Source organism: Pempheris klunzingeri, chromosome 15 (genome assembly GCF_042242105.1).
Source record: "Pempheris klunzingeri isolate RE-2024b chromosome 15, fPemKlu1.hap1, whole genome shotgun sequence".
Taxonomy (NCBI): Eukaryota; Metazoa; Chordata; class Actinopteri; order Acropomatiformes; family Pempheridae; genus Pempheris; species Pempheris klunzingeri.
In genome coordinates this window covers 15,187,551-15,215,496 of record NC_092026.1, presented here as the reverse complement: position 1 = coordinate 15,215,496, position 27,946 = coordinate 15,187,551, and the positions used below count along the sequence as shown (strand labels likewise).

Here is a 27,946-nt window from a genome sequence, read left to right as displayed (position 1 = left end):
TCTATGCTAATGCCTGTGCAATGTCTTTCTGCTATTTTGTTGAATATCTCACCACAAGCCGCATCATTAGTAGAGACCTCATGGTGTGCTCCTTAGGGTGCTTTCCTTTGGACAGTTTTACTGTAAACACTTGACAACAAAGGTTTCACACCTACAGCACTGTGAACGACGCACCTCATCCTAAATCTGTGTGTCTGTGTGTGTTAGGCTTGACATGCTGTACATGTGGTGTGAGGAGTAGACCGGGAGACCACAAGTATGGCTCAGAGAACACACACACACACACACACTCACACAGATGGGAAGAGAAGAGAGAGAGGAAAGGAGGAGGAGGGAGTAGTGAACTAACTCTCTAATCTGCCTGTCTGAAAGAAAAAGGGAGAGAAAATCAAGTCTGCTGTGCTGCAGAGTTCGAGAGGAGGGGGAGTCAGTAATTACATAGGGAGAAGAGGAGGGAGGGAGAGGGGAAAAAAAAGAGAGATGTCAGAGGTTTGCAAAGAGACCAAGAGACAGAGACGGAAGGAGGAACGGGGGACATAACGAGAGAGGAGAAAAAAAGTAGGAACGACAGAGAGGACAGTAAGAAGCTGAAAGGTTGCTCCGTGAATAGCTTCTGTGCCACGGGATCTCCTGGATTACTGAGACTTACTTTCACACTTTCTACGGGACTCTGCATGTGCATCCTTTCATCGCCAGACACTCTGCACTGCGTCTGCCTATAGGCCTGTTCGCATGCGTGTAGCAGCTTCAGTCAAGAGGATGGGAGCCCTTCGCCTTCCTCTTGCTCTCTTCTTCTTCTTCTCCTCTCCTGTCCGAGCGCAGTGGTGGAGTTTCATCTGGGCAAATCCTAAAGCTGGGACCGGCTCCTCTCCTTCCTCCGTTCCTCCCTCCATCACCTCCCTGGGCCTTTCTGACACCCCGGGGACAACGGAGTGGGTGGTGGTAACGGAGGACGGGGTGACGGAGAAAGCCCTGGAGGATAGCGCTCAGATGGAGGGGTCAGTGCTGGCCCCTACACCCAGCCCAGGAGTGCCAGTGTTTGGGCACAGCACGGCAGAACCTGGGACCTTACCTCCAGAGGAGAAGGCAGGTGGAGGCAGCAGGCAAAAGGCCCAAAGGAAAGCACTGAAACGCTGGAAGAGTGGTGAGTGTTAGAGGGACGTTGAAGAGAAGGGGCACTGAAAACTCCCCAAACACTCTGCACTCTCTGATTGGCAGAGTTCCAGCTCAGAGTGGGTTGCGTTTGCTTCATATTTAGCATTATTGCAGATAAGTGAGGTTAGAGCGCCAAAGCGGTTAGACCAGTAGTTTCGAACCTTTTTGGCTTGTGACCCTTAAAAGAGAAACAATGTCTACACAGCACCCCTCATGTATAGTTTATCTGTGGGATGGCAGCAGTTAAACCAAAAGGTGATATTCTCTGCTGCAAACTATCCAGTAAGATTGATGAAAGGAAAAAAAACAGACTCATTTGTGTGTCAGTTGTGTAAAGTTGATATAATGAACATGCTATAGCAAACACTTGCCTGTTTGAACACACGGCAAACATAGAGCGACATTAGCATTGATTTGGAGTTGTGCATGCGACAGCCTGACCAATGTAATTCCAGTATTCACCCTCCTTTTAGCTCATGTTTTGGTCTCCACCAAAACATGAGGGGAACACGTGTGGCTCTTCGGCTGCTAAACGCTCCACTATGTTCAACCGGCCTGCCGTTTTTGGTGCCGGGCAGCACGAGCACTGTGGGTTTACTGGAGCTGTTTGATTAAAAACTTGCTTGCTGCTGCTGGAAACAAGCTTAATGAGAGCGGTGGGAGGGAATGAAGACAGAAGAGCTGAGTAACCAAAAACGGTGACCTCTGGAACACTAAAACGTCACAGTCAGGTGATAACTGACAAACATCTTTTACCTCTAGCATCCTTTTGATCCACCACATCAGCCGTTGGTCCAGTAGGTCGGCTGGTGGTTCAGGTCTCTTACTGGCACTATCCTGGACCTGGTCCTAGTACCATAAATGTCGTGTCCTAGTGCATCTCAAGAATCACAGCAGAAGCCCTAGTTGTTTTTCTGTGGCGCGCTGCTATGTGACACAGTTGTACCCTGATGTGTCCTGCATTAAACCTTTCGGAGTCTGACAAATCTAGAGCGAGCGGGCCAAGCGGCGGGGAGCCTGTGTGTGGCACAGCAGGGTCAAGGTAGGTTTAAAAGGTTATGTGTGGCACTGCGAGCAGGGTTGTTAATATTGGTTTTATAAGTCTCCACAAGCTGATCAAGCACCCATGAGGCCAACATGACGAGGATTAGGTTCAGGAGGAGGGGGTGAGGGTGATTAGATGTCTGGCAGACTTTGATTTGGTGTTTGACTGAAGACGTGAATACGTTACGACTGGCTGAATGGTTTGAAGCCCAGCTGTCTCATTTACAGTACAGCAAGTCATTGAATGAAGCATCTATAGGCGTAGTGTTGGCATCTCTTCACAGGAATGTCACTTTAGTAACTAATACATAATCAGAATAGAATGTATAGTATTTGGTCTAAGATATTTGTTTAAGACAAAATCTGTCATTAGTATAATCAAAATGTTGTTGAAGTACCTGCTCTTAAATCCGTATCACATGATGTCATTAGAATGGGATTTTACCACAGACCTTCCTGCCCTTGTTACTCACATGTGTAGGCCTAAATGTGTGTGTGCATGTGTGTGTGTGTGTGTGTGTGTGTGTGTGTGTGTGTGTGTTGAAAAGTAAACATTTACCCAAGTACTGTACTTATCTACAGTTTTGAAGTATTGTACTTTACTTGAGCATTTTCATTATATGCAACCTTATACTTCTACTCCACCTCATTTCGTAGGGAAATATTGTATGTTTTACTGACAGTAGGTTACCTGTGTGCTTTTACTTTCATTACATTTTACTAAAGAATGACTTTGTACTTTTAGCGTCAGAGTAAAATTCTGAATCTCGTTAAGCTTTCTGACATGTTGGTATTTTTATTCTGTTACTTAAAGCTTCAACTACTTTTTCAGCCACTCTGGGGCAGTGACACAAGATCAAAATGCAACACTGACACATTATTAACATCTTACAAAGTGATATGGCTGTTAGCCAACAGTCACCCATTTAAACGCCCATCAGACGCAAAGCAACGTTAGCGTTCATCTACAGTTGTCTTTCTGGACACCTGGACACTAGTGGACAGAAAAAAAATATTAAATGACATTGAAAATGACTTTCAGGATTATTCAAGGCCTGACCAGTCCTGCTTTACACCCTCAGGGTTCGTTTGGCAATAATTCACATTATCCCCAATATATAAAACATTTTATGCCAAGAAAAGAAAGAAAACTGCATGCTGGAATTAAACAGCTGAAAACAAACCCAGACAATCAACCACACACTATTAAACCAAGATGGCAAAATCCAGTTCCAGTTCGCTGGTGAGATAGACACAGCTAGAACTACATTTCCCTTCCTCAGTTTTGATCAACTGTCTCTCATGTAGTTTATATCTATACACATACAGTTCATACAACAGTAATATTGTCCCGTATCTCTGCAGGATACGGGACAGCTCTGTTCCTCTCAGTCATTACAGAGCACTTCTGACTTCACATCTGGACTGGAGGTGTGCAGCCTTTGGTGTGTGTGCGTGTGTGTGTGTGTGTGTGTGTGTGTGTGTGTGTGTGTGTGTGTGTGTGTTCACTTTGAATGCCCACCTCACCACCTGTGTTTGCAGCAATAAATGTGTAAATGTGCACAGCCCCACTTGTAGTGGAGTGAGTGGTACACAGAAGCACACACACACACACACACACACACACACACACACATATACATGCAAGTATGTTTCGCTATATTTATGGGGACTTACCATAGCCACAATGAATACTGCAGCTACTAAACACTAACCTATCCCCGACCCTTCCCCTGACCTTAACCATCACCAAACAAATATTTTGACACTTTAAGTTTTGTCAACAACAACAACAAAGTTCAGAAAAACGTTGCTCTCCCAGTGGGGTTCATCCAAGTGGCCCCTCAAAACACTGTGGGCCCCAAACTGTGGGTGTTCTCCCAGTTTTCTGGCCCCATTAAGTGTGTAATACGAGGGCACACACACACACACACTCCTTAAACCCTCTAATCAGGTATGTTTCCAGTTGGTCAGGCGGATCAATTAGAGACCCCTAGATGTTGGCCTGTCTGGTCTTGTCTGGGGGGGTTTCTGTGTGTGTGTGTGTGTGGGTGAAATGTGTGTTTGATGTGTGTGCTGTATATGCAAATGTGTTTCTATCTATCTGTGTGTGTGTGCGCGCGCGCGTGTGTGTGTCTGACAGAGATATAGGTAGCAGGGGTGAGCCTGGCTGGAATGCTGAGGTGAGAGTTTGTCGCTACGGGAGACAGGCTCCATAGCGGGGGGAGTCAAGGGAATGTGAAGCCATCTCTTCACATACGCACTAAATACTCTAATTACCAGCCGTTGTGTGTGCATTTCTGTTTTGGAGGATTATGCCTGTGCGAGGCAGAGCAGCGAGGCATGGGCAGTGAGTCTGGATCACATCAAGTCAAATTAAAGCCATGTCAGGATGATCGTGGTACCTCTCCTGCTTTACTCTAATGTGTTGTGTGAACCAGCAACACACAGGTAACAAACAAAGGGAGGCAGGTTTAATGGGGGTTCGGACATCTGCCAGAACAGCAACTGTGAGCCGCGTAGCAGGGTTCACCCAGAGGTGGGCGTAATCCACCTGTTGCTCCTTCTTTGTTTCCATTTACACATTTTTACACCGTCTCTCTCCCTGTCAGAGCGAGGCTCCGGGGGTCACCTCGACCTGATGGAGTTAATTGGCGTCCCCCTCCCTCCCTCCGTCTCCTTCACTCCTGGCTATGAGGGCTTTCCAGCTTACAACTTTGGGCCTGACGCCAACATCGGCCGCCTCACCAAGACCTTTGTGCCAGGGTCATTCTACAGGGACTTTGCCATCATCGCCACGGTAACGCACGCCGTCATTCTGGTTTTTAAAGGGGTCACTGCGGCTTTAAATGCACTGGCCAAGAGACACCATCAAATTCAAACTATACTGTATGTACCGTATGTATACTGTAAAGTATTGTTTATTGCATGACCTTTATTCTACGTAAGACAACAAGCTTTATGTCCATCTAAGGTCATGTTATATCACCACCGTGTGGAATTTTGAGTTTGTCTCAGAGTTTGTCTTTTATCTCCTTGCTTGAAACTATGATTAATGCTTTAGACTTGCACATATATTCTATGATTCCCATTCCATTTGAAGTGGAACATCGGTACATTACTGCATTCATGGTCTTCATGGTATGACTGTAATGTTCATATAATGGGACCTCTGATATCTTCTGTCTACTCCTACTCCAGGTGCGTCCAGACACTCGAAAAGGAGGCGTGCTCTTCGCCATCACAGACGCCCGTCAGAAGCTGGTGGAGTTGGGTTTGGCCCTCACTCCGGTGCGCGGGGGCCTCCAGAGCATCTTGCTGTACTACACTGACGGAGAGCAAGCCTCCCACAGCCACAAAGCTGCTGCCTTCAGTGTCCCGGATATGACCGGCCAGTGGGCACGATTCACGGTGAGCATTGTACACCGTACATGTTATACTGAACCCTTGAGTAAACTGAGATGTATCTAAAGTTGGCGTCAAATGCTTTGTCAGATTCTTGAGCTTATTGATCAGATATTTCTTACTGTAAACGTAAATCAGGAACCTTTTTTTTTTTTTTTTTTACATTTTATTGAAATGTAACATGTAAGCCTGCTGCAGTTTTGCATATTTTGTCAAAAGAAAAAAGGTTAAAACTTGTTTATATGCTATGCTATATGCACTGAGAACTCAGGTGCTGTATTGGCTCTAATAGTGAATATTAAAACATGTTGTGTAGCCCTGAAAATCGAGTATTTGAGTGAAAGATGAACAGGCACATGCTTTCTTTAGATAACTATATACAATGAATACAAATGCCAGTAAGAATGTCATAATGTGCACGATGCTCCTGTTGAATGTCTTCTGAACCGACATACATCATCATCAGATTATAGTGCGATATTATCATAGAAAATGTACATCAAAGCAGGAATCTCACTTGTGTTGACGTTCCTTATATAGTGCAGACATGTCAGCCAACATGAATACAGAAGAGCCCACACACTAGTCGAACAGTTTCTCCACAGCCGCCAGGTACCGCTGTCGCACAGACGACGAGGTTAATAGCGCTGTCTTAATCTCCGTTAGGTAACGTCATTACTTCACAAACACACAAACACACCGTATTACAAATAGTTTCCTGATCACATACACACATTCACCTTACACGCTGGTAAACATTCATTGTTATTATGAGGAACTCGTGCCTAAAAAAGGGAGTGAGGTGTCCCTTAACGTGACTCAAAATACAGTATTGTCCTCTAACTGCTGCAGCTGACTGTAACAATTGCAGCCATAAAGTATCACATAACATGAAGTTATTATTAGAATATGAGAAACATTACTGTGTCAGTTACAGGATGAAAAGATTGTGCAAAAAGCAGCTTCTGGTATTTCTTACATTCATCACAATTCTCTCAAATGGCAGACATCTTATGTGTGTTTTATTTATTTAACAAGATGCCACAGCTGCACAATGGCACACGTGATAGTGTGACCGGAGCATTGTCTTGATCACAGAGGTGTGTTGATCAGCTGACCTGCATCATACCAGGAAAGAGAAAAGTGAATTAATGTACCTGAATAAAGGCATCTAATCAACTTAAATCTTTGCATCCATTTTTTTTTTGTAAAAATGTAGGGGAAAGGCTCTTTTATTGACAACAGGGGAAAATTCCTTAACGAACAATTTTATTAAAGGGGTGCGTTTGATCTGTGTGTCAGGTGGTGGTGGAGCACGGCGAGGTGCGTCTCTACATGGACTGCGGGGAGGCCGAGAGGTCTGTTTTCCATCGGAGGGCGGAAAGACTCAGCTTCTCACACAACTCAGGCATTTTCGTAGCTAATGCAGGAAGCACGGGGCTTGATAAGTTTGTGGTAAGTGACGAAATCCTGTAAATGTAAGTTGGTGTCTGTGAGTGTCTCGGTATCGTGTGGAGGACGAGTAAGAGAGACAGAAAGAATGAGACCGGCATCAGCATGCAGTTTGTGTGTGCAGTGCAGGATCACGTGTGTGTGTGTGTGTGTGTGTGTAGGTGTACGCTTGTGTGTTCTGGCCTCTCATTAACATGTAAAAGAACTGAAATGATGTCTGCCCTCAGTCTGTCCCCCTCTGGAAACTTCCCAGCATTCAGTCTGTTGAAGGAATTCATGTTTTGACCAAATGTTTGCACAAAAGAGGTTCAAATGTCACGACCACCTCTAGTATACTTCCTGAGCTGGCCTGTTACAGACTTCACTGGACAAAACTTTAAGAAGATCAGAGACGGAGAGAAAGGACGAGGGGAGGAAAGAATAAGGATGGTGAAGAGGGAAGGGAGATGGGTGAGAGGCGAAAGGGAGGAGAGGACGGGGGAGTGAGCCGATGGCAGATGAGGAAGTCAGAGATGTCAACACGGCTCAGTTGTGGTCAGATCAAGGCCTTGGAGTGTGTACAGTGGCAGCTCCTGCATCTCTCTTCACACTGACATTACTACAGGAGATCACTTCATCGACGCTCACAGTTAGGAGCCGCTGGTCACTTGTTGTTGCCATGGCGAGTGGCTCTTCTGCTTTGCTCAGTGTAGCCTGACTTTTTGAACGGGTTATCTGAAGCATGACAACAGAATATATTCACGATCGGCAGCAGTCGTGTCCAGTCTGAAATATCTGGGTCACACTGTGTGTGTGTGTGTGTGTGTGCGTGTGTGTGTGTGTGTGTGTGTGCATGCGCGCTTGGTTTGTTGTCTCTGGCCTCAAAGGAGAGCAGTCATGGCATGGGCCCCTTTCAGTGTGTGATAGTTGTAAATGACTTTACATTTTATTATTCTACGTTCCAATAGAACTGTATAAACCAGCAGTATTACTACTACGCAGTGAGTTGTAATGTGTGTGTGAAATCCCGTTTCTATGGTGACATCAGCAAGTGGACTATACTTCATTGTGTGAGTGGTGCTCCTCTGTGTTTCAGCCCTTTTCTCTCTCTCTACAAACAGTCAGTCACACTTTAGAGCAGGGGTTTGGAGCAGACTTTTTCTGCCCCCTTGAGAAGCCGAAAACAGCAAAATTTTTAGTAACATGAAGGCAAAGTGACTTTAAAAGAAAAGCCAACATTTTCTTTTAAAAAATGCTTTTAGTGTATGGTTGACCAATATAATAAGAAAAGAACCCGAAACATGATGTTCTGGTTTGAAAATCATGCAGATTTATAGAGAAAAATGAAGTGGATGTAGACATGACCATGGTTGATGGAAAGTATATTGATTTAAAAAGTCAGAAAATAACTTCTTCTGAACATCAAAGTGTAGCTTGTGGTAGTAATATGTGATCACTATGTTTTATTTCAGTTAAATTAAAAGTCCTGGTTGACTTTGGCCTGTATGTCATATTGAATGTGTTTGTATGAGCACTTAGTGTCCTGGTTAAGATCGGGGTTTTGGAGTATCCTGGTTATGTGTTTGCACACCAAAACCTGGACCGGCTCTTATCCCAGTTTAGCGAAACCTTATCCAGGTTTCCAGTGGTGGAAGAAGTATTCAGATCATAGCAACATAACAGAGTGAAAATACTCCATTATAAGTGCGTGCTCTGCATTCAAAAATCACACTCAAGTGAAAGTACTGAAATATTACCATCAGAATGTATTTGAGAATCAAAACTGGTTTGTATGTGTACTTTATCTACAGTGCAGTACACATTCATACCTGAGGTGTTATACCTGTGCACCAGTGAGGGTATTTGGATAAGGGCTGCATTTAACAATCGGTTATGCTACTGATTCATTCATCTGCTCATTATTTCCACGATCAATCAGTTAATCAATTAAGCATTTTGCCTATAAAACACTCCAACAAATCACAGTCCATCACAATATCCTAGAGCCCACTGTCACCTCATTTATTATGATGCAAAAAAGCAGCAATTTTTTGCTTTTGGGAACCTTTGAATTTTTGCTTGAAAGAAAGCAGCTGATTATAAAAACTAGTGGCTAAAAACTGTCTCTCTGTCTCTCTTCAGGGATCCATTCAGCAGCTGGTGATAAAAGGTGACCCCAGAGCAGCAGAGGACCAGTGTGAAGACGATGATCCTTATGTGAGAAACACACACACACAAACGCAGACGAGATGATTGAAAACCCACTATTTAAAGCAGAGTTTCTGCCGGTGACAGTTCTGACATCCATGTGAACCAACAGCACTCCCTAGTGGCCAAAAGAGTGAACTGTAGTAACCTGACCACATTTTGCTTTTTCTTGCCCCCCTGTAAGTGACGTAAGAAGTTCTTTATATATTATATCATCATTCTGCTTCCAACAGCATTTCAGGAGATAACATCTAACACTGAATTATAATCATATTTTGCTATAAGCTTGTTTTCTCAAACTAACTCCTAATGTGATGTTTGATTTCAGGCCTCGGGATACACCAGCGGAGATGATGCTCTGGATGACAGAGAGACAGATGAGGAAATGATGAAGAGCAGCCAAGCGAGAAAACATGGCACAGCACGGGTAGGCTGAAATATACCTCTCAGAGGTGCTCACAGGCGGCATCATGTTTGGGTTGGATGCATTCTTACATCAAAGCAAACATAAAACATGAAATATTTCATATTTTTGTTTCCATATGAGTGTAAAACAGCTCGAAAATAGTCAAAGGGCCGACTCAAAGAAGGTGACGAGATCTGAAAAAGATGCTCTAAATGTGCTAAAGCCATTTGAAAAAAGATGCTCATCCCGAGAACGAAGTCTAGTGTTTAATCTGTGAGGATATCTGGATGTGTGTGTGTGGGTCAGCTGATCGTGCCTGCTGCTGTGTATGGCACACAGCCCCGGTCCTCCCGTTATCAGCAGCACTCTTTGTGCGCGAGTGTGTGTTTCTTCCAGCTTTCATTCAAGAAGTCAGTCTGACCCCAAACATCCCATAATAAACACTGACTTTGAAGCTTCAAAGGAAACTGTCCTTCAGAAGCGGGATAACTGTTCTCATCCTTGCTGTGGGTGTCAGGATCTCTGTCTACCTGCTAAGCAAACTCTCTCTCGGGAAGAACTGTTTTCATTCGGGTGACCCACTGACCAACTAATCTCCTTTCTCGTTTCTTTGAGGAGGAGGAGGACAGTGTTCCAGTCAGAGCTCCACCCACTGAGGCTCCGGAGGTGGAGCTCGATGAGTACTCCGGTCACCAGACCCCAACGGAGGCCACTGAAGAAATGCTGATAAGAGGTCAGAATGAACCTCGATGTGCAGCACTGTTTTTTTTCTGTGTCTGACTCTAGTAGGAAACTGAACCTCTGTGATTAAGATGTTATCAATCTGGAAACAGATTCAGTGGAATCATTGCAAAGAACAATTTATACTGAAGACGTGCATCTGATGTGGATTCTGGCTGCTTCCACAGAGGCAGAGGTGGCCTAAAGCTAACTGTCTTGTATACAGTATGACAATGTGTAGGTCGTAGTGAAACTGAATACATAGAAATCCTGTTATAAAAGGTTTATTCTAACAGAGCTCAGTCTGCTCCTGTGACCCTGTGCTCTGAGAAATGAATAATGCATCTCTAAATAACAACGGGATGTCACTGGGAGAAAGAGCTTAAGGAGAGGTCAAGGGTCCAAGGGTCAGAGAAGATGAAGACCAAAACGTTACCTATCTATCTATTGGGAGGCTCAAAACCCTGTGCTTCCTGTTGCTGGCTGCTATGAATGTGGATTGTCTTAAAGTATAGAACAGCTGATGAGGAGTCAGCCCCTCTTCTCTTTAGTCACGTCAGTGTAATGCTGATGATGACTCATCAAAGATCTCCTGAGGATTTCTATATATTTCTAGGTGGTGTTTGGTACATGACATAATAGAGACCTATATAAAGTCTTTTCAGTTTGTCATCTGTTATACAAGTAACAGAGTTACAGTGCGGCCAGAATCTGATTGGTCAGACGTGTTGATGATGTCATATCCTGTGTACAGGGCCACACCGGACAGAGGAGCCAGGGGAGAGAATGAGGGAGGTAAGTTCAGACAACTTATCTTACCATCAGTGTTGCCCAAAACGTTATGCCATACTTTGATATGTCTCTTCATTATACGCATGCAAATCATTGGAGCCTTTGGTTTAAATTAACAGGGTCATGTCAGCGATGGGTCCAAAGGAGAGCGTGGAGATCCTGGACCCAGAGGCCCACCTGGCCCACCTGGTCCCCCAGGCACCACCCATCTACCCGGACAAGCTCAGCCTGGACCGAGAGGGACTCAGGGGCCACCGGGAAACCCTGGATCCTCAGGACCGCCAGGGAGAGAGGGACGGCAGGTGTGTGTGCCAAAGAGTAGATGTGTGTGTATATGAACCTCTTAGTTCATACGATTTAGTACTAATCCTAAATCCTCCTCTCCTCGCTCCACAGGGCAGTAAGGGCGAGAAAGGAGATCCAGTAAGTTGTTTATCTCTTCAGCTCTTCCTCTCTCTCTTTCTCGCTCTGCTTTACATCACTAACTGTAACAAATGAACTGTGTTTTTACGCCCAGGGTCAGAAGGGAGCTCAGGGATTTCCAGGTCTGAAAGGAGAAGTTGGAGGTAAAGGAGACAAGGTACGGCTCTTCAGACTCTTCATTCGAAATCACTTTAATTGCGTGTTACCAAATCCACTGTAAAAGACAGATCCTTTCCTCCCATCCTCTTCCCCTTGCCTGTCCTTCCTACAGGGAGACTCAGGAGTTGGTTTGCCAGGCCCTCCTGGCCTCCCTGGGCCCCCTGGACCCCCCAGATCACGCAGTGTACCCGTGAGTATTACTCTGTGTGTTTCTGTTCGTGTGCATATGGTATCGAGCATATTTTGTGTGTGTGTGTCAGCTAAGGCAGCCGAAGTGAAGCATCTCCGAGTGTGTGTCAGACTGTGTGTGTGTATGTGTGTGTGTGTGTGCTACAGTATAGTATAGTATAGTCCCTTTATTGATCCTCCACAGGAAATTACTTTGTCACGGCAGCAGTACAGACAGACACCCCACAGACAACCAACACTTAAGGCACAACAACAATAGTAAAAAAGGAAGCATTATATGAAAATATCAAATATGTACAATCTAAAATCGAATAATATAACATAAGACTAGTATACAGTATAAAAAATAAAAAGAAATAGAAATATCTTGTGCAAATAGAAACATCTTGTGCAAATATATCTTGTGCAGTATGGAGCTGATGCTCTGGGGTCTGGATTTGAAGACCTGGACAGCGACACTGAGCTCATCAGGGTAAGAGAAAGACCACAGAGACAGACGGTCTGATGGGTTACATACAGAAAATAACAATAAAACCTGTCTGTCCTCCAGGGTCCTCCTGGTCTACCAGGGCCCCCAGGACCTCCTGGCCCCCCTGCACCCTTCCTGTCTCCTGACACAGATGAGGGCGTCTCTCCGGGCCATGCCGGACCACCCGGTGCCCCAGGCACAGACGGGTTGGAGGGCAGACCTGGACTACCGGTGAGTCGCCCAGATGACCGACATACTGTAGCAAATTAAATTTAGTTCAATATAAGTAATATCTGCAGACCTGTGAGATTATTTCTTTGCAAATGTTTATCCATGTAACGCTCCAGAGGTATTGTTTTATAAATGAATTCTTTAAATGTCATGTTTCCATTATTTATGAATGAGAACTTTGCCTTTCTGTCTTCAGCACTTTCTTCTATTCCACCTTTTAATTATACATTCTGTTTGTTAAATTCACCTTCAGTTTGTGTTTCCACTTAAATCATGTTGTAGCGATCAATATTTGTGTGTCATGGCCAATGACCAGTCTGTCTCTTACCCTCCCTGTACCTGTTCCCACCCGTCACCCCTCCTCTGCGCTCTGTTTCAGATGGTTGAGGATTGGTTTAGTGGTTCTGGGCCTGATGGTTCAGGTTCGAGCTCAGAGTTCTCCTCTGGCCTTGGCTATGGTTTCAGTTCTGGGTTCAGTTCTGAATCCAGTTTTGCGTCTGGTTCTGGGCTTGACTTTGGGTCTGCTTGGGGTTCAGGCGAGGTATTTTGTCCCGGTTTGCTCGGTAAACCAGCAAACAATGAAAGGCAGAGCTACAGCCAGAAGCCTGAGTACTGAGGAAGGCACAGTATTAAACAGTATAAATGTTAATCTGAGTCTTAATTTACATCAGTTGTGCATTTATTATGTGCCAAATTGGTAATCCATACTAATTTTAGCTCTCTGCCCCAGTAGTCAGGCTGATGACTGTACATCATCTCCTACCATGTTGGTTTTAACTGCTGGCTGGCAGCAGCTAAACTGAAATTGTTTTTACCCAGCTGGTTGAAGGGCTTTGTGTGTATGTGAATGTGTGTGTGTGTGTGTGTGTGGCAGGTTGCCCCCTTGATAAACCCCCCCCACACACACACACACCTGCCCGCCCCAGCAGCCGATGATACTGCTTACACTTACACTGCTGACCTGCTTGGAATTTTGTCAGTTTGGTTCATTGACTTTCAGTTGAAATGTTGTCATTAACCAAGTGAAACATTTCAGCATGAAGCTTCTGTTTCACAGCCGATGAACTGAATGAAACTGACCTCAAAACTCCAGTTTGCTTTTTTCATCAAGCATGGTAAAGGATCTGCCTTTTGACCAGTCTGATTTTTCTTTTTTTTTTCTTTTCGTGTACTCCTGATTATTGCCTGTTCTCAGTCAATGCAAAGTCCCAAGGCATACTGATGTGCTCAGACTTGGTGTTTTCCAGCTATGACAAGACTACCAGGCTCCTTCCGACTGCCTCACTGTACGAAGGTGATGTGTGTTTGTTTCAAACAGCATAATGATACATGAATAGAAAACGGTTGGTCTGTGGCTGTCAAGAGATCCTGCATTGGATTAAAGTGCTCAAAGGATCAACAGGCGGATCGAACAATGTTACCATCCTTCTGCCCTGCTGGAAGTATATACGTAATGACCTTTAGGAGCCAGTTATCTATGAGCCATTAGTCAAAAGTCAATAATTCAGTGTGCCTTGGAATTCAGTGTTTTACTGGAACGTCTGGTACACTATGTTTTCAGTGTGTACAAAACAGTTGTACAGAAACATTGCTGTACTTTAGTCTGATGCTGCTTACTTAAAGGAATACACTGATTTTTTATTTTTTTTATTTCAAGGCTCCTGTTAAGTGATGAGAAGAACTATCCCTGCCCTGAGGTTGTTTCCTCCACTGCCTCGTGCTGCATTTTAGCTGAATGTCAGGATGGTCTCCATCTCTAAATGAAATGATATCATGGTTCTGTATCTGTCAGTTGGTTAAATGAAAATGAATATGTGACACAACAATAAAGTTGGTCAACAACCGCTCAGCTGTCTATACTAAAGTGCGAGCATGATGGACTGAGGCTAACAATCTCATGGTGGCTCTTATCACTTGAGGAAACCGAGTAACGGCCAAAAAAATGGAGTATTCCTTTAAAGTGTCACCTTTGGAACCGGCGTTGGTCCCTGTTGGAATGGCTGAAGGGTCAACAAACAGCATCACATTGCTTTGTTTTCCTATGCTAGCACATTGTCTGTGACTTATTACTGTTGTAATTGTCCCTTTCTACGTCTGTCTGTCTGTCTGTCTGTCTGTCTGTCTGTCTGTCTGTATTTGTGTGTCCAGGGTCCAGCAGGACGAGATGGGGCTTCAGGTCAACCAGGAGCTGTGGGAGAGAAGGTACGATCAAGGAACGAGAGAAAGTGGAACTATATCTGCTCATCAATTTGCCAGACAGTTCTTGAATGACCTTTGACATTTGGGCACTACTGGACAAATTTTCTGACAATGTTCTATATTGTACACATCTAATCTGATTTCATGTCCACATTTTTATGTCTATGAATACTGATCTCATGCTGTCTATGTCTCCACCACTGCTAAACATAATCATGTAGTGCTCTCATTCCTCCTTCCTTCTTTACATCCTTAGGGTGAACAAGGGTTGCCTGGGCCGGTTGGACCAAAGGTAATGTACTACTCAGCACAGAGTAAGCCGAAAAAAACACTACATACTAGTGTGTATTTATATTGTATCCCATAAATAAAGACATTCCTGGGTGTTTTCAATGAGGAAGAAGGACAAATCAGTGCTTTTTTTTTGCTAATAGGAGTTTCACGTTTCTCTTCATCTCCGCAGGGCGAATGTGGGACTGTGGGTACGACGGGGTCCTCAGGGGCAGCAGGGCCAGCAGGGCCTCCTGGTCCCCAGGGGAAGAGAGGCCCATCAGGTCCCCCTGGCCCCCCCGGACCTCCAGGGACCAAATTCTTTGTAGAGGTGACCCCATTTCCTACCAAAGATCTACACAGACACACACATCACAGCAGTTGATAGACCTTTTTTTGAATGAATAATCCGAGAAGCAAACAACAGGTTCATTTGACGTCTTCCTGATCATGTGAGTCTACAAGGTATCGATGTCTTTTCAGGATATGGAGGGGTCTGGGAAGAGTGACTTGCTCATTGGAGCAGGAGTCAGAGCCCCACAGGTTAGTGTGAGTGTGAGTGTGTGTGTGTGTGTGTGTGTCTTTCTGTAAACTTTGCATATTGTTGCATGTACACTAAGTTCAATTCAATTCAATTCAATTCAATTTTATTTGTATAGCCCAATATCACAACAGAGTGTCTCATAGTGCTTTACAAAGTTCACTCAAATAAACAAGTGTAAGCGAACAAACAATCTAATAAAGAGTCCAGCAGTCGATGAGGCCAATGGATCAGTCCGGTGGATCAGTCCGAGGCATCACTTGCCCTTTATGACCCTCCTTCTTCGGGAAGGAAAAACTCAAAAAACCCAGTGGGAAAAGAGAAACCTCTGGGAGCACCACAGTGAAGGAGAGATCCAGCTCCCAAGGACGGACAGGCTGTAGCCTTGGACAGACGCACATCCATTGGCTGGTGGAGAACCACATCAGCGGGGCCAGGACCAGGATCCATAGGAACCAGGGAACCACATCAGCAGAACCAGGACCAGGATCCACAGGAACCAGAGAACCACATCAGCGGGACCGGGACCAGGACCCACAGGAACCAGAGAACCACATCAGCAGGGCCAGGGCCAGGACCAGGATCCACAGGATCCACAGGAACCTGAGAGATGAGAAAGCACAGAAACGCTCCGGGGAAGATAGCAAGTTAGAGGCAGACATTTGACTGACATGAGACATAACGATGGAGAGGAAGAGGAGGAGAGAGAATAGAGGAGCTCAGTGCACCATAGGAGTCCCCCGGCAGTCTGAGCCTATAGCAGCATAACTAGGGGCTGGTCTAAGGCCTGATCCAGCCCTTAAATATATGCTTTGTCAAAAAGGAAGGTTTTTAGTCTACTCTTAAATGTAGAGAGGGTGTCTGCCCCCTGAACTCAAACTGGAAGGAGATTCCACAGGAGAGGAGCCTGATAGCTGAAAGCTCTGCCTCCTGAACTACTTTTGGAGACTTTAGGAACCACCAGTAGACCTGCATTCTGGGAGCGCAGTGCTCTAGTGGGGTAGTACGGTACTATAAGATCTTTAAGATATGGTGGGGCCTGACCTAAGTGTTTTCTCTTTTGTTTTTTCTCAGGGTCCCCCTGGCCTACCTGGCCCACAGGGGCCTAAGGTAATCTATTAATGAAAGTGTATTAAATAAACACATTTAGCTTGCACACTACAACTAGTATCCAGTTTTGAACAGCTAATGATACTGGATGCATGTTTTCCCTGCAAGTAGCGAGATCTCTTCTTGTTCCTTCTTGAGTCGTAAAAAACACTGTCACGTTTTCTGCAGGGTGAGGACGGAGCTGCAGGCGCCCCAGGGCTCTCTGTTAAGGTAAGCTGATTCTGAGATGGCACCGTTTTCGATCTCTCTCTCGTTTAGTGTAAGACTTTGTTAATGCAACAGTGAATGCATCTGCGTCTATGCTGTGTGTGACTGCAGGGTGAACCAGGGGACCCAGGACCAGAGGGTCTTCAGGGTCCTGCTGGACTACCAGGTGCTAGGGTAAGTAAGAGGTGTTCACATCAACATACACTACTCACAAAAAGTTAGGGATATTCGACTTTCAGGTGAAATATATGTAAAATAAAAAGTGAATGCTACAGTGATATTATATCATGAAAGTAGGACATTTAAGTAGAAGCATGCAATGGTAATTTTATTCATCTTAAACAATTTATTGAAAGAAAATCTAACAAAACAACAAAACAAAACAAAACATTTTCAGTGTCTCAATAAATTGGGATGTGGCCAAAGGACGTCCACTCCTCTCCTTTCTGTGACTCTTCCAGTCTCTGTATCACTGTTACAACCTCCTGATGACACTCTGTGACCCTCTAAGCTCAGTGAACACCTCCGTCTGAGGACTTCTTGTTTGAAGCCTCGCAATGGCGAGGTGCTGCTGATCAACTGTTAGGTGTCGTCTTGGTCTCATGATGTCAGAATGTGAACAGCTTGATGAGGAGGACTGTTTAAATACCAATTCTAACTGAAGCAGGAAATGTATTGGTCGATTCATGGATCAAACCTGTTGTGAATGTTGCTGTTAAGCTTCTTGTTAGAGAACAGCAACTTGTGCAAAAAGTACTGAAACACTGAACAGTTGGACATGTGCATTCAAAAGTTTAGAGAAGGTCACATTAAGTTCACCTGGAAAGGTTAGAATGCATTTTAGGTTCATCCTGAAATTTCACCTGAAAGCCGAATATCCCTAACTTTTTGTGAGTAGTGTATCTGTTGATGATTCTTTAACTTTACGCTTGCAGTTATTGGCTGCAAGAAACAGTTTGCACACTCGTAGAGTTGAAATAGTTCAGTTCAAAGGTTTTAAATAAACTCCTGTATAAATGTCCTATAGACTATAGGTCAAATGTCTTCATGTTAGCATTAGAATGGTTAGCGGTAATTGGGAAAGACTTGTTTTTATTACAGAAAATAACAGTGGGCATGAATGTGGTTCAGTTTTTTAGTAATGATATTTATGACTAAATACACTTAATGACTGTAATTACACAGTAATTAGGTAGCAAATGAGTAAGTTCTAGTTTGGTAGCCAGCAGCTCATGCTTCCTGTCAGATATATTATAAAATGTGAAACTCTTATTGATGTCACTGTGAATGCTTTAGTGAGCCATCTTTGAACAGGTAGGTTTGTATGTTACATATTACAAAACGAAACTGTTCACAAACAATATCCCTGTTCCAGCATATGTCATAAAGACATTCAATGTAAATACATTCTTTTTTCATATCACCCTTAAGCAGTATACGGTTTCTAGATAATCATCGGCAACACGCTGACTACTTTTATCTCTCTTTTCTCAACAAACAGGGGGCCAGAGGAGAAAAAGGCAATTCAGGACCCAAGGTAGGCTTGCTGAACTGAACGTAACTGCACAGTTTGTTCCACCTTCTTGATGCTGCGTGTTTAGCGGCTATGATTGATATCTCCGCAATAACAATATGTCAAATGTCAATGTAAAAACAATGGGACAACGTGAAAGGGGCTGTTCATTGTGAGATTTGACAAGCTTCCCTCACGTAGTTCTTATTCCTGTTTTCTGCTGTGCTGCCTCTGCCTTCAAAGCCAGATGGCCCGCTCTACATCTACACTTTCATTGTAATAAAGTTCTCTGCTTTTTGTTCTGAAGGGTGATCGAGGCTCTGATGGACAGAGTATCCCGGGACCACCTGGGCTTCCTGGACCTCCTGGACCTGGCATTAATCTGCACGATGTACGAGCATGAATTCTTGTTTTTTCTGCCATTTAAAAGCCGGTAGTATTGAATTTGTGATGGAATATAATGGCTCACAAAATCCTTTTGGGGTTAGTATCGGTTATTTAGAGAGATTATGTTAGTGAGTTCGTTTTTTTTAAAGGTCTCATATTATGCATTATGCACTTTTTAATGTCTTTTCAACATCGAGATTGCCAGACTGTGAGAAGAGAACATCTCTTTTTCCTGCTTCATCAGTCAGCAAATAAGTCTGAAAATGCTCAGTTTAGTTTCGGCTCACTTTATGATGTCATAAGGGGATCTGTTGATCACGTGACCTCCTCCAGCCCTTCAGCAGGCCGACTGTCCCCGCCCACTGAAAACCTCCTCAATCCACCTCGCTGTCCGCCGTTGTTTTTTCCTCACTAACTCCAGCTCCCGCTATAACGCAAAGGTGTTGAAGGCAAGAGCGAAGCAGCAGATTGTTCTGTTCTTCTAAAACGGAGCATTCAGAAAGAGGCTGACAACACCTCCAGCAGTCACGTCTCCTATGAAAGAATAATGTGTTTTATGAATATTAAACCGTGTAAACCTGTTTTAGTAGGACCTCCAGATACTAGCATGAACTTGAAAAGGAGCAGAATATGAGACCTTTAAGCAAATCGACCCCAAACTGCGATTGGTGTACAGAGCTGTTTGTGCTCAACCATCAAAACACACGTGAGTGAACACGCAGTGATTCTTTAGACAATTTCTTTAATGTGATAGATTACAGTAAGTAATTCCTTCATTGACATCGCACAGAGTAGGCTACAATAAAAAGCCAGAGCTTTGATGTCACGTCCAGAGGTACCTTGGGCATTTTCTAACCCTATTTAGTAGATTTTACAAATCTCTTAAAAACATGCTGACCATGCCTAAACTTACCTGTTGCATATTCTGTCTACAGCTGCTGCTCAATGTTACAGATGGTATCTTCAACTTAACGGAGATCAGAGGACCTCCGGGGCCCACGGTGCGTAGAACTGAGCTGTTACTACAAAGCGTCTTTTAAAGATGTTTCCTGCCTCGTTCTCTGCATTTTTAATACAATACAAAAAAAAAGCCTTTTTACTGTAATTTAACCGACAGTACAGCTACAGTACACTTTACTGTAGCATCATCAGTTGGAGTGCTTTGGCTGTAGTTGCGTTTGATGATGCTGTGTATGAGCATGTCATTTCTGGCTGTGAGATCTGAGAAACGATCACTAACCCAGCCCTACTGCTTTTGCTTGGATCTGCTTGCTTATGTCTGCGCGTGCATGTGTGTGTGTGTGTGTGTGTGTGTGTGTGTGTATGCATGTGTTTCATCTGCGTGTTACAGGGCCCTGAAGGCTTGCCCGGCAGAGCTGGATTTCCCGTAAGAGCATTTTGCAACGCCTCCTTATGCTGAGCACTGTTGAGTGAATTCAGAGAAATGTATTATACAAATGTGTATTTTGCAGTTTATGGACAAAGATGCAACAAATATTTAAAAGCAATTTATTTTTCTCTCAATTTCGCTTCTGATGTCTTTGGGCTTAACGGGGTATGTACAGCAAGTGTGTTGCACATGTTTATACCACAGGTGGTGATACTTCCCTTGAGGCTCACTGCATAGAATTGTTAGCCCTCTGTAAATCCAGGACCAAGGGAAAAAAAATGTTATATCAGCTGTAGAATTCAGAGAGATTCGCAGCCTGTCTTTTAAAATGCTATCATTGGCCTCACTGCCCTTTCATCCCTCCCCAGGGCCCCAGGGGACCAAAGGGAGACATAGGCCCTCAAGGTATCCAGGGGCCAACGGGGCTCAAGGTGAGAACTAGACCCCATAATGTGAATTACAGCAAATGTCATGTATCATCTCTAGGCCCCACAAACTACAAACATATTTCTCCCCCAGGCGACGTGTCCGTGGGCAAGACACATGACCGTTTAATTACCATACTATGATCCACCATTAACATCTGACCCATGTTTCTTTCCCTTTACACTAACAGGGAGAGAAGGGCGAGCCGGGCGTGACCATTGCTGCTGATGGATCCATCTTATCAGCGCCAAGAGGCCCCCCAGGCATCAAAGGCCTCAAGGTACAAGACAAGTTAACTCATTTAAACCTGCAACCAGAGACTGTCTTTGAGAACACGTTTATTACTGCCGATGGCCTCACCTCACATTTCGCTGAACTGCTTTGTAACCTCACAGGGTGACCGTGGGTATCCTGGACCTGCCGGGCTGATGGTGAGTTCGGACATTAATATCCATAAAGTTTTTGAATCCCTTTTTTTTTGGTAAACTCTCAAATGTATTTATTCTCATTGATGTGAACTGTCAGTGGGGAAAACTGTTCAGTGAGGAAATATAATCGCTGTGTTTGTTTATTTCAGGGCCCAATAGGACCAACTGGACAAAAAGGAGAATACGGCTTCCCTGGCCGCCCGGTGAGTACCTCCTGGTATACTGGCCCCATTTACAGGTAGAGTCGACTAAGGTACTGATACTCAAAACTCCATGTGAAAAAATACTTCATTTATTCGGATCTATTTTTTTCCCATTTGCTTAAAAGTAACTTTTCTGCACACTCAGCCCGTTAAAATATGATGACGGCTGTTTTTTTTAACGCTGGATGCTTCAGAACATCGGACAGTCAGAACGGTGATGAATACAACCATCATCCTTTCGTCCCTACCTTTGGAAACATGTTACAGTACCTGTTCACACCTGGAGTATGCCAGCGGCTCGCGCTTGTTTCCCAAACACCAACCTGTTTCATTCCTTCTCTTCTTCAGGGACGACCTGGGGTGCCTGGGAGGAAAGGTGACAGAGGAGATTCTGTTGGCCGACCGGTAAGAGGAAAAGGAAAAGATGTGTGATTTTCATGTTGTAAGAGCACTGATCAGTAACGTTTTAAACATTTAAAGCGACGGACATATTCTGATACCGACAGAATGATATAAACAGATTTCCCTGAAGTTAGTTCTCTCTACACTTTGAAACTGTCTGAGCGTCTCGTAGCCGAGGCCGGAGGCCCTCACTCTAATGTGACGATACTCACTGTATCACTCTCTGTCTGTCTCAGGGCCCTCCTGGTCCTCCGGGCCCACCTGGACCTGCAGGGAGAATTCTTGGGCTGAACGGGGTACGTTTTTTTAAGTTGGATTTTTGTTTCTCTAATTTTCCATTTTCAGTTGGTGGACTGGGATAATGATGATGATGATGGTGATGGTGATGGTGATGATGATGACAAACAGTCAACACTTTCACACTGACATACACTACTCACAAAAAGTTAGGGATATTCAGCTTTCAGGTGAAATTTCAGGATGAACCTAAAATGCATTCTAACCTTTCCAGGTGAACTTAATGTGACCTTCTCTAAACTTTTGAATGCACATGTCCAACTGTTCAGTGTTTCAGTACTTTTTGCACAAGTTGCTGTTCTCTAACAAGAAGCTTAACAGCAACATTTGACAACAGGTTTGATCCATGAATCCACCAATACATTTCCTGCTTCAGTTAGAATTGGTATTTAAACAGTCCTCCTCATCATGCTGTTCACATTCTGACATCATGAGACCAAGACGACACCTAACTATTGATCAGCAGCACCTCAACACTGGAGGCTTCAAACAGGAAGTCCTCAGACGGAGGTGTTCACCGAGCTTAGAGGGTCACAGAGTGTCATCAGGAGGTTGTAACAGTGATACAGAGAGACTGGAAGAGTCACAGAAAGGAGAGGAGTGGACGTCCTTTGGCCACATCCCAATTTATTGAGACACTGAAAATGTTTTGTTGTGGTATACCTACCACTGTTGTTAGATTTTCTTCAAATAAATTGTTTAAGATGAAGAAATGACCATTGCATGCTTCTACTTAAATGCCCTACTTTCATGATATAATATCACTGTAGCATTCACTTTTTACATTTTCCATATATTTCACCTGAAAGTCAAATATCCCTAACTTTTTGTGAGTAGTGTATGTTGGGCTTGCTAGCTTACAACAAGATCATAGAAATGCATTTGAATGGCAGAAATCCAGGAAACGTATCATTATAAAGCCGTGATTTGAATCACTTTTTGAAAAATTGCAACCTTGACTTTGACAATAGTTGATGTGCCCTCATTATTCAGTCTGATTACGCTGCTCTTCTTTGAATTTTAAAGACAGTGTTTCCGGTGCGCCCCAGACCGCACTGCAAAATGGGACGAGTAAGTCTGAGTCGGACCATCTGATTGGTCTGTTTCAGTTTGAAATCGGATCATCCGGTGGTTCTGATGGTGTGTGGGTGTAAGCAGCATGGCAGCTCTCTGGTCCGGGGCTACAAACAGCAGCCCCATCTCTCCCCTCCCCCCTTCTTTTACCTCCCTTCATTTCTCCCCTCCTCTGTCTTGGCTCTCCTGCTGTTCTAATGACCTACATGTCTAAAGGCTACATGTCTGTGGGACCAGTCCTCATCAGGCATTAACATTCCTCCTGTATAGAGACTAGTATTACTTATAATCACATATTTATGGTTGGGTCTATATCTAAAATATATTGTTAGTAGTTCCCAGTTGTAGATTAAAGATGCACTCAGGTCTGATCTTCTGTGCATCTAGGATTTGTTTTTCTAATCTGATCAGGACGAATGTTAATTCCAGGTGTCAAAAGGAGTCTGAGTCTGAATCCCGCTTGCCTCGTCTGTCCTTGCTGTCCTCGTCACGTAAGGGAAGAGGAGGCTGGATGAAAATTATTGACATGGCTGATACTGTACATCAGAGTTGGTGCCAAATCAATTTCCAGTTCAATCAATCCAAAAAAGGAATGTTGGCTACGATGAGCTTCCCATTTCTGATTAATTCAAAGAAAAGCTCCTTCTTTGATTGATTGTATTTAAGGTGAGATGTATCAAACTGTGGCCGGTCTTTCATCAGGTAGATAGAGGTGGGTTAAGTCTTTTCTCGCGGTGCTGGGTTTGTGGGTCCTGCTTCCATACCTTCTGGTTGAAGTTTCTCCTGTCTGTGTCCTCTGGTGATGCTGCGGTTTCTGCTTGGCTGAATTCCAATCAAGTGAACAGGTGAAGGGCTCCGTGCAAACACTCTGCAGTGGCTCTAGCTGTGAAAATAGAATTGTTAAGTTGTGCCAAAACCTGACCTTATAATATTCTAATCCACCCTTGACGGTCTGTTGGACGCCATATGGAAGAACTCTGATTGGAATTTGGCTCTTTCTTTTCTTCAAATGTCCCTTTTTTAGGCTTTAGGTGTAGCAGTGGGCTCCTCCATAGATGTATGACATGGGAATCACAACCCTGAGATGATTACATGCACAGGAGGTCACATCCAATTTAATAAGATCCTTTATGGCTGGCAGAATTATACATTTTAAAGCTACATTTTAAATCTCATTAATTCCTATACAAACAAGGGAAGTGGTCCTAGAATTTACAGTAAATGTAATGATTTTGTATTAATAATCTGTGGGTTATTTTAGTGTTTCTAATCTTGGATTATACCAGCTCTCTCTCTCTTTTTTGGAGTGGCTCCAAATATAGTTATGAGGGGTGGTGATATAACTCATCTGTACAAAGGGACATCATTTGTCCCGACAGCTATCGATGTGATGTAATGGCACATGGTGTCAAGTTGAGTTAGAAGTAGCCTAGCAGGAAATAGGGAGAATTCGAATTTGCGGTCCTTTACCAACCCAGATCTGTTTGACGTTTAGAGCACCTGTTTTAACCCTGTTCCCTACCTCACCTGTATTTTAACCCCCACAGCCCAGACAGGGCTGCCCCTGCTGCTGTCCTCAGCATGCATCCTGTGTGTTTAACAGGTGTCTTTACAGAGCTGGCAGTAATGCTTTTTTAAAAAAAAAAAAATCATAACTACATTCTTAACATGTTCTTTACAGGTGTTTGACCTAAATACATTAATCCAACCTTTGTGTCCAGCAGTGTTGACTTTTGTCCTGCTTTCACAAAGCTGCTGTTAATGTTAATTTGTGTGTGTGTGTGTGTGTGTGTAGGAGTCAGCGACAGGGAAAGATTCAGCTGGAGCTAAAGGCGACAAAGGAGATATGGGAGCACCTGGAGAGCCAGGCACGCCCGGTAAGGCCTTTACAACAGACTTGTCTCATTCACTGCCGCTGACACCTGGGTGTTACACTGATGTGCTGAGAAAATCTTTTTTCTTAACGGCAAATGACTTGTATCATTTATGTGGTGTCATTTCTCCCCTCTCAGCGCCCGTGTTTCCGGATGGAATTGTGGTGAGTACTGTTGTGTCACACACTGTCACACACAACGCCAACAGATTCACGAGAAACCGGCATTGTGAAGAGCAGCGGGCTGTTATTTCTGTAAAACTGGATTCTCATGATTGAATCTTCAAACGGTGCGTGGTTGTATGTCTGCTTGTCTGTCAGGGTGCTAGAGGCGATCAGGGATACCCAGGTCAGAAAGGAGAAAAGGGTGACAACGGTCTGCCCGGTCCTCCAGGGCTGCCTGGGAGGTCAGGGCTTGTGGTGAGTTCTAATAATAATAAAAGATTTAATTATTTATCTACTGGAATAATTATTTGTAACTGATGCTGATACTGTCAGTGGTTCACTGCTGCTGAGTTTGTCTGAACCAGTGAGTGAAAATGAAAACGTGAGGAATTACCAGGTGAATTAGCCGTTCAAATGTTCCTGCAGGGTCCCAAAGGTGAGTCCATCGTGGGTCCTCAAGGACCTGTTGGTTCTCCGGGCCTGCCTGGACCCCCTGGGAGTGGACGACCTGGTCCCAGAGGGCCCACTGGCCCTGCTGGGCCCCCGGGACCTGCATATGGATCAGGTATGTGTGTGTGTGTGAAGGCGAGAGAGAGATGGAAACCTCAGCTTATATTCAAGAGTTATAGACCAAATGTTACAGCCCTCGTGTGCGCGCAGGAGGCTAGCTGATGTATCTGGTAAATGTTTTTCTGACGTGTCATCATTAGCTGTCAACATCCCCGGCCCTCCTGGTCCTCCCGGCCCACCAGGAGCTCCAGGATATGCCAACCCGGTAAGTTACCTGCCCCTGAGCAAAGCTCTTTACCCCTGATCTGCTGTCTTCGACAAATATACAGCACTCACTAACATTTAATTATGTTCTGACGTTCTCAGACTAGATAAAATGACTGTTATCCGTCAGAAACCCCCTCAGAGTGTCCTGAGGGCACAGCACTGACGCTGCGGTGTTGTGTACATTCAGGTGAGCACCTACAAGACGAACCACGCTCTGAGCAGAGAGACTAACCGGGCTGCAGAGGGAACCCTGGCCTATGTGTCTGAGAAGGGGGGAGAGCTGTACATCAGAGCTCGCAACGGCTGGCGCAAGGTCCAGGTGTGTGTGTGTGTGTGTGTGTGTGTGGTTCCATGTATGGGCTTTCCAATTATTTATAAATGTACAAGCATATGCACATTTAATATGAAAACTCTCATAGAAGATGAAGACAAATATGTCACGCAGACCGACTGTTCATTGAGACGTAGTTGAGCCGCTCGTCAGTGTGACATCACAGCTGTTAACCAGATTCTGTGCATGTGTTCACCTTCCTTCAGCTCGGAGAGTTGATCCACTCTGGACCTTCTGCCGCGGCGGCGTCTCAGGCCCTCAGCAGACCTGGAGACTGGAGCAGACCACATAGGGTCCACAGCCAGGTGACGCACACCCACACCCACACACACACACACCACCCACACACACACACACACACCGAGCTCAACATGCTAATGCATGTTTTTGTTGATTAGGAGCTCCAAGAGGGCAGTCGCGGATATCAGCCCAGCTATAATGTACTACCACAGACCTTCAACGCTGTACCTGGGGTGAGTGTGACTAGCATATGTACACCTTTACACATGCCTACCGACGCATACACACATACGTCATAAACTCCAGCAGCGAAAACGACCTGGCAACGCCTGACCGATACCGGATCTGCTATTAATAATGTGCCAGATTTGGAGCAAGTCTATTCTCTCCTTATCTCTGCGCCGTTCTCTCTCCCAGCTCCACCTGGTAGCACTGAACGCTCCGCTGAAAGGAGATATGCGTGGCATCAGGGGGGCAGACTTCCAGTGCTACCAGCAGGCTCGCTCCATGGGGTTAACCTCCACCTACAGGGCCTTCCTGTCATCACACCTCCAGGACCTGGCAACCATCGTGAGGAAGGTGGACCGCACTGACATGCCCGTGGTTAATCTCAGGGTGAGGACACCTTCGCATTTACAATTTTAGGATTTAAATGAGATCGACCTGTTCAATCAGAAACAGCCGTTGTAGGGCTGTCTTCAAAGCTGCCAGACTCCATTGACAAAAACAGTGATTTAACATGAGAGTCTCTGGTCTATCGCTGCCTCGGTTTGTTAATGTTACTGTGTGTTGCACAAACGCTGTGCTGGATCTGAACTAACCCTTTTAAACACCAAAGTCAGACAATAGCACAATCAAACTCAAGGCAGCTTTAAAGTTACACTCAGTTACAGATTCTGATGAGTCTGCTCCGTCTCTCCTCTCCTCTCAGGGCGAAGTGTTGTTCACCAGCTGGATGGACATCTTCTCTGGGAACGGCGGCACATTTAACCCGTCCACACCCATCTACTCCTTTGACGGACGCAACGTGATGACTGACACAGCATGGTGAGCGACGGAGTGCGTGTGTGTGAGCAAAGTGACTAACACTAAACCTAAACTGCATGCTTTTGGACTAACTGAGTGTGAATGTGTGTGTCCCCCTCACAGGCCAGAGAAGCTGGTGTGGCACGGCTCCAGCCCGGTGGGCATCCGCCTGACCACCAACTACTGCGAGGCGTGGAGGACGGCCGACATGGCGGTGACGGGCCAGGCCGCGATGCTGCAGACGGGACGACTGTTAGGACAGCACACCCGCTCCTGCTCCAACCACTACATAGTGCTGTGCATAGAGAACACATACGTGGGGACCACACACCAGAAGAGGACCTGAGGAGGCAGAGGAGGCACATTACTCACATAAACACACGTGCTGAGAGCGCAGAGTAGAAAATGCCACACGGTGCACATACATTTTAAATTTGAAACAGGAAACACACACA

The 27,946-nt window shown here is 44.7% G+C and overlaps 1 protein-coding gene across 1 annotated transcript; it reads left to right on the top strand.

Moving 5' to 3' along the window:
• Positions 1-759: 759 nt before the first annotated feature.
• col15a1b (collagen, type XV, alpha 1b) lies at positions 760-27,946 on the top strand. Its single transcript, XM_070845109.1, has 44 exons — positions 760-1,144; positions 4,812-4,999; positions 5,401-5,610; positions 6,907-7,059; positions 9,178-9,252; positions 9,572-9,670; positions 10,274-10,382; positions 11,124-11,164; positions 11,281-11,463; positions 11,558-11,584; positions 11,679-11,741; positions 11,856-11,933; positions 12,342-12,404; positions 12,483-12,632; positions 13,012-13,173; positions 14,781-14,834; positions 15,088-15,123; positions 15,295-15,432; positions 15,585-15,644; positions 16,717-16,752; positions 16,921-16,962; positions 17,071-17,133; positions 18,461-18,496; positions 18,780-18,863; positions 19,795-19,860; positions 20,211-20,246; positions 20,618-20,680; positions 20,866-20,955; positions 21,071-21,106; positions 21,253-21,306; positions 21,655-21,711; positions 21,945-22,004; positions 23,032-23,076; positions 24,875-24,956; positions 25,092-25,117; positions 25,274-25,372; positions 25,544-25,682; positions 25,828-25,892; positions 26,082-26,213; positions 26,432-26,530; positions 26,624-26,698; positions 26,883-27,080; positions 27,397-27,512; positions 27,615-27,946. Exons 1-44 carry the CDS (start codon positions 760-762, stop codon positions 27,835-27,837), a joined length of 4,296 nt encoding a protein of 1,431 aa, XP_070701210.1. The 3' UTR covers positions 27,838-27,946.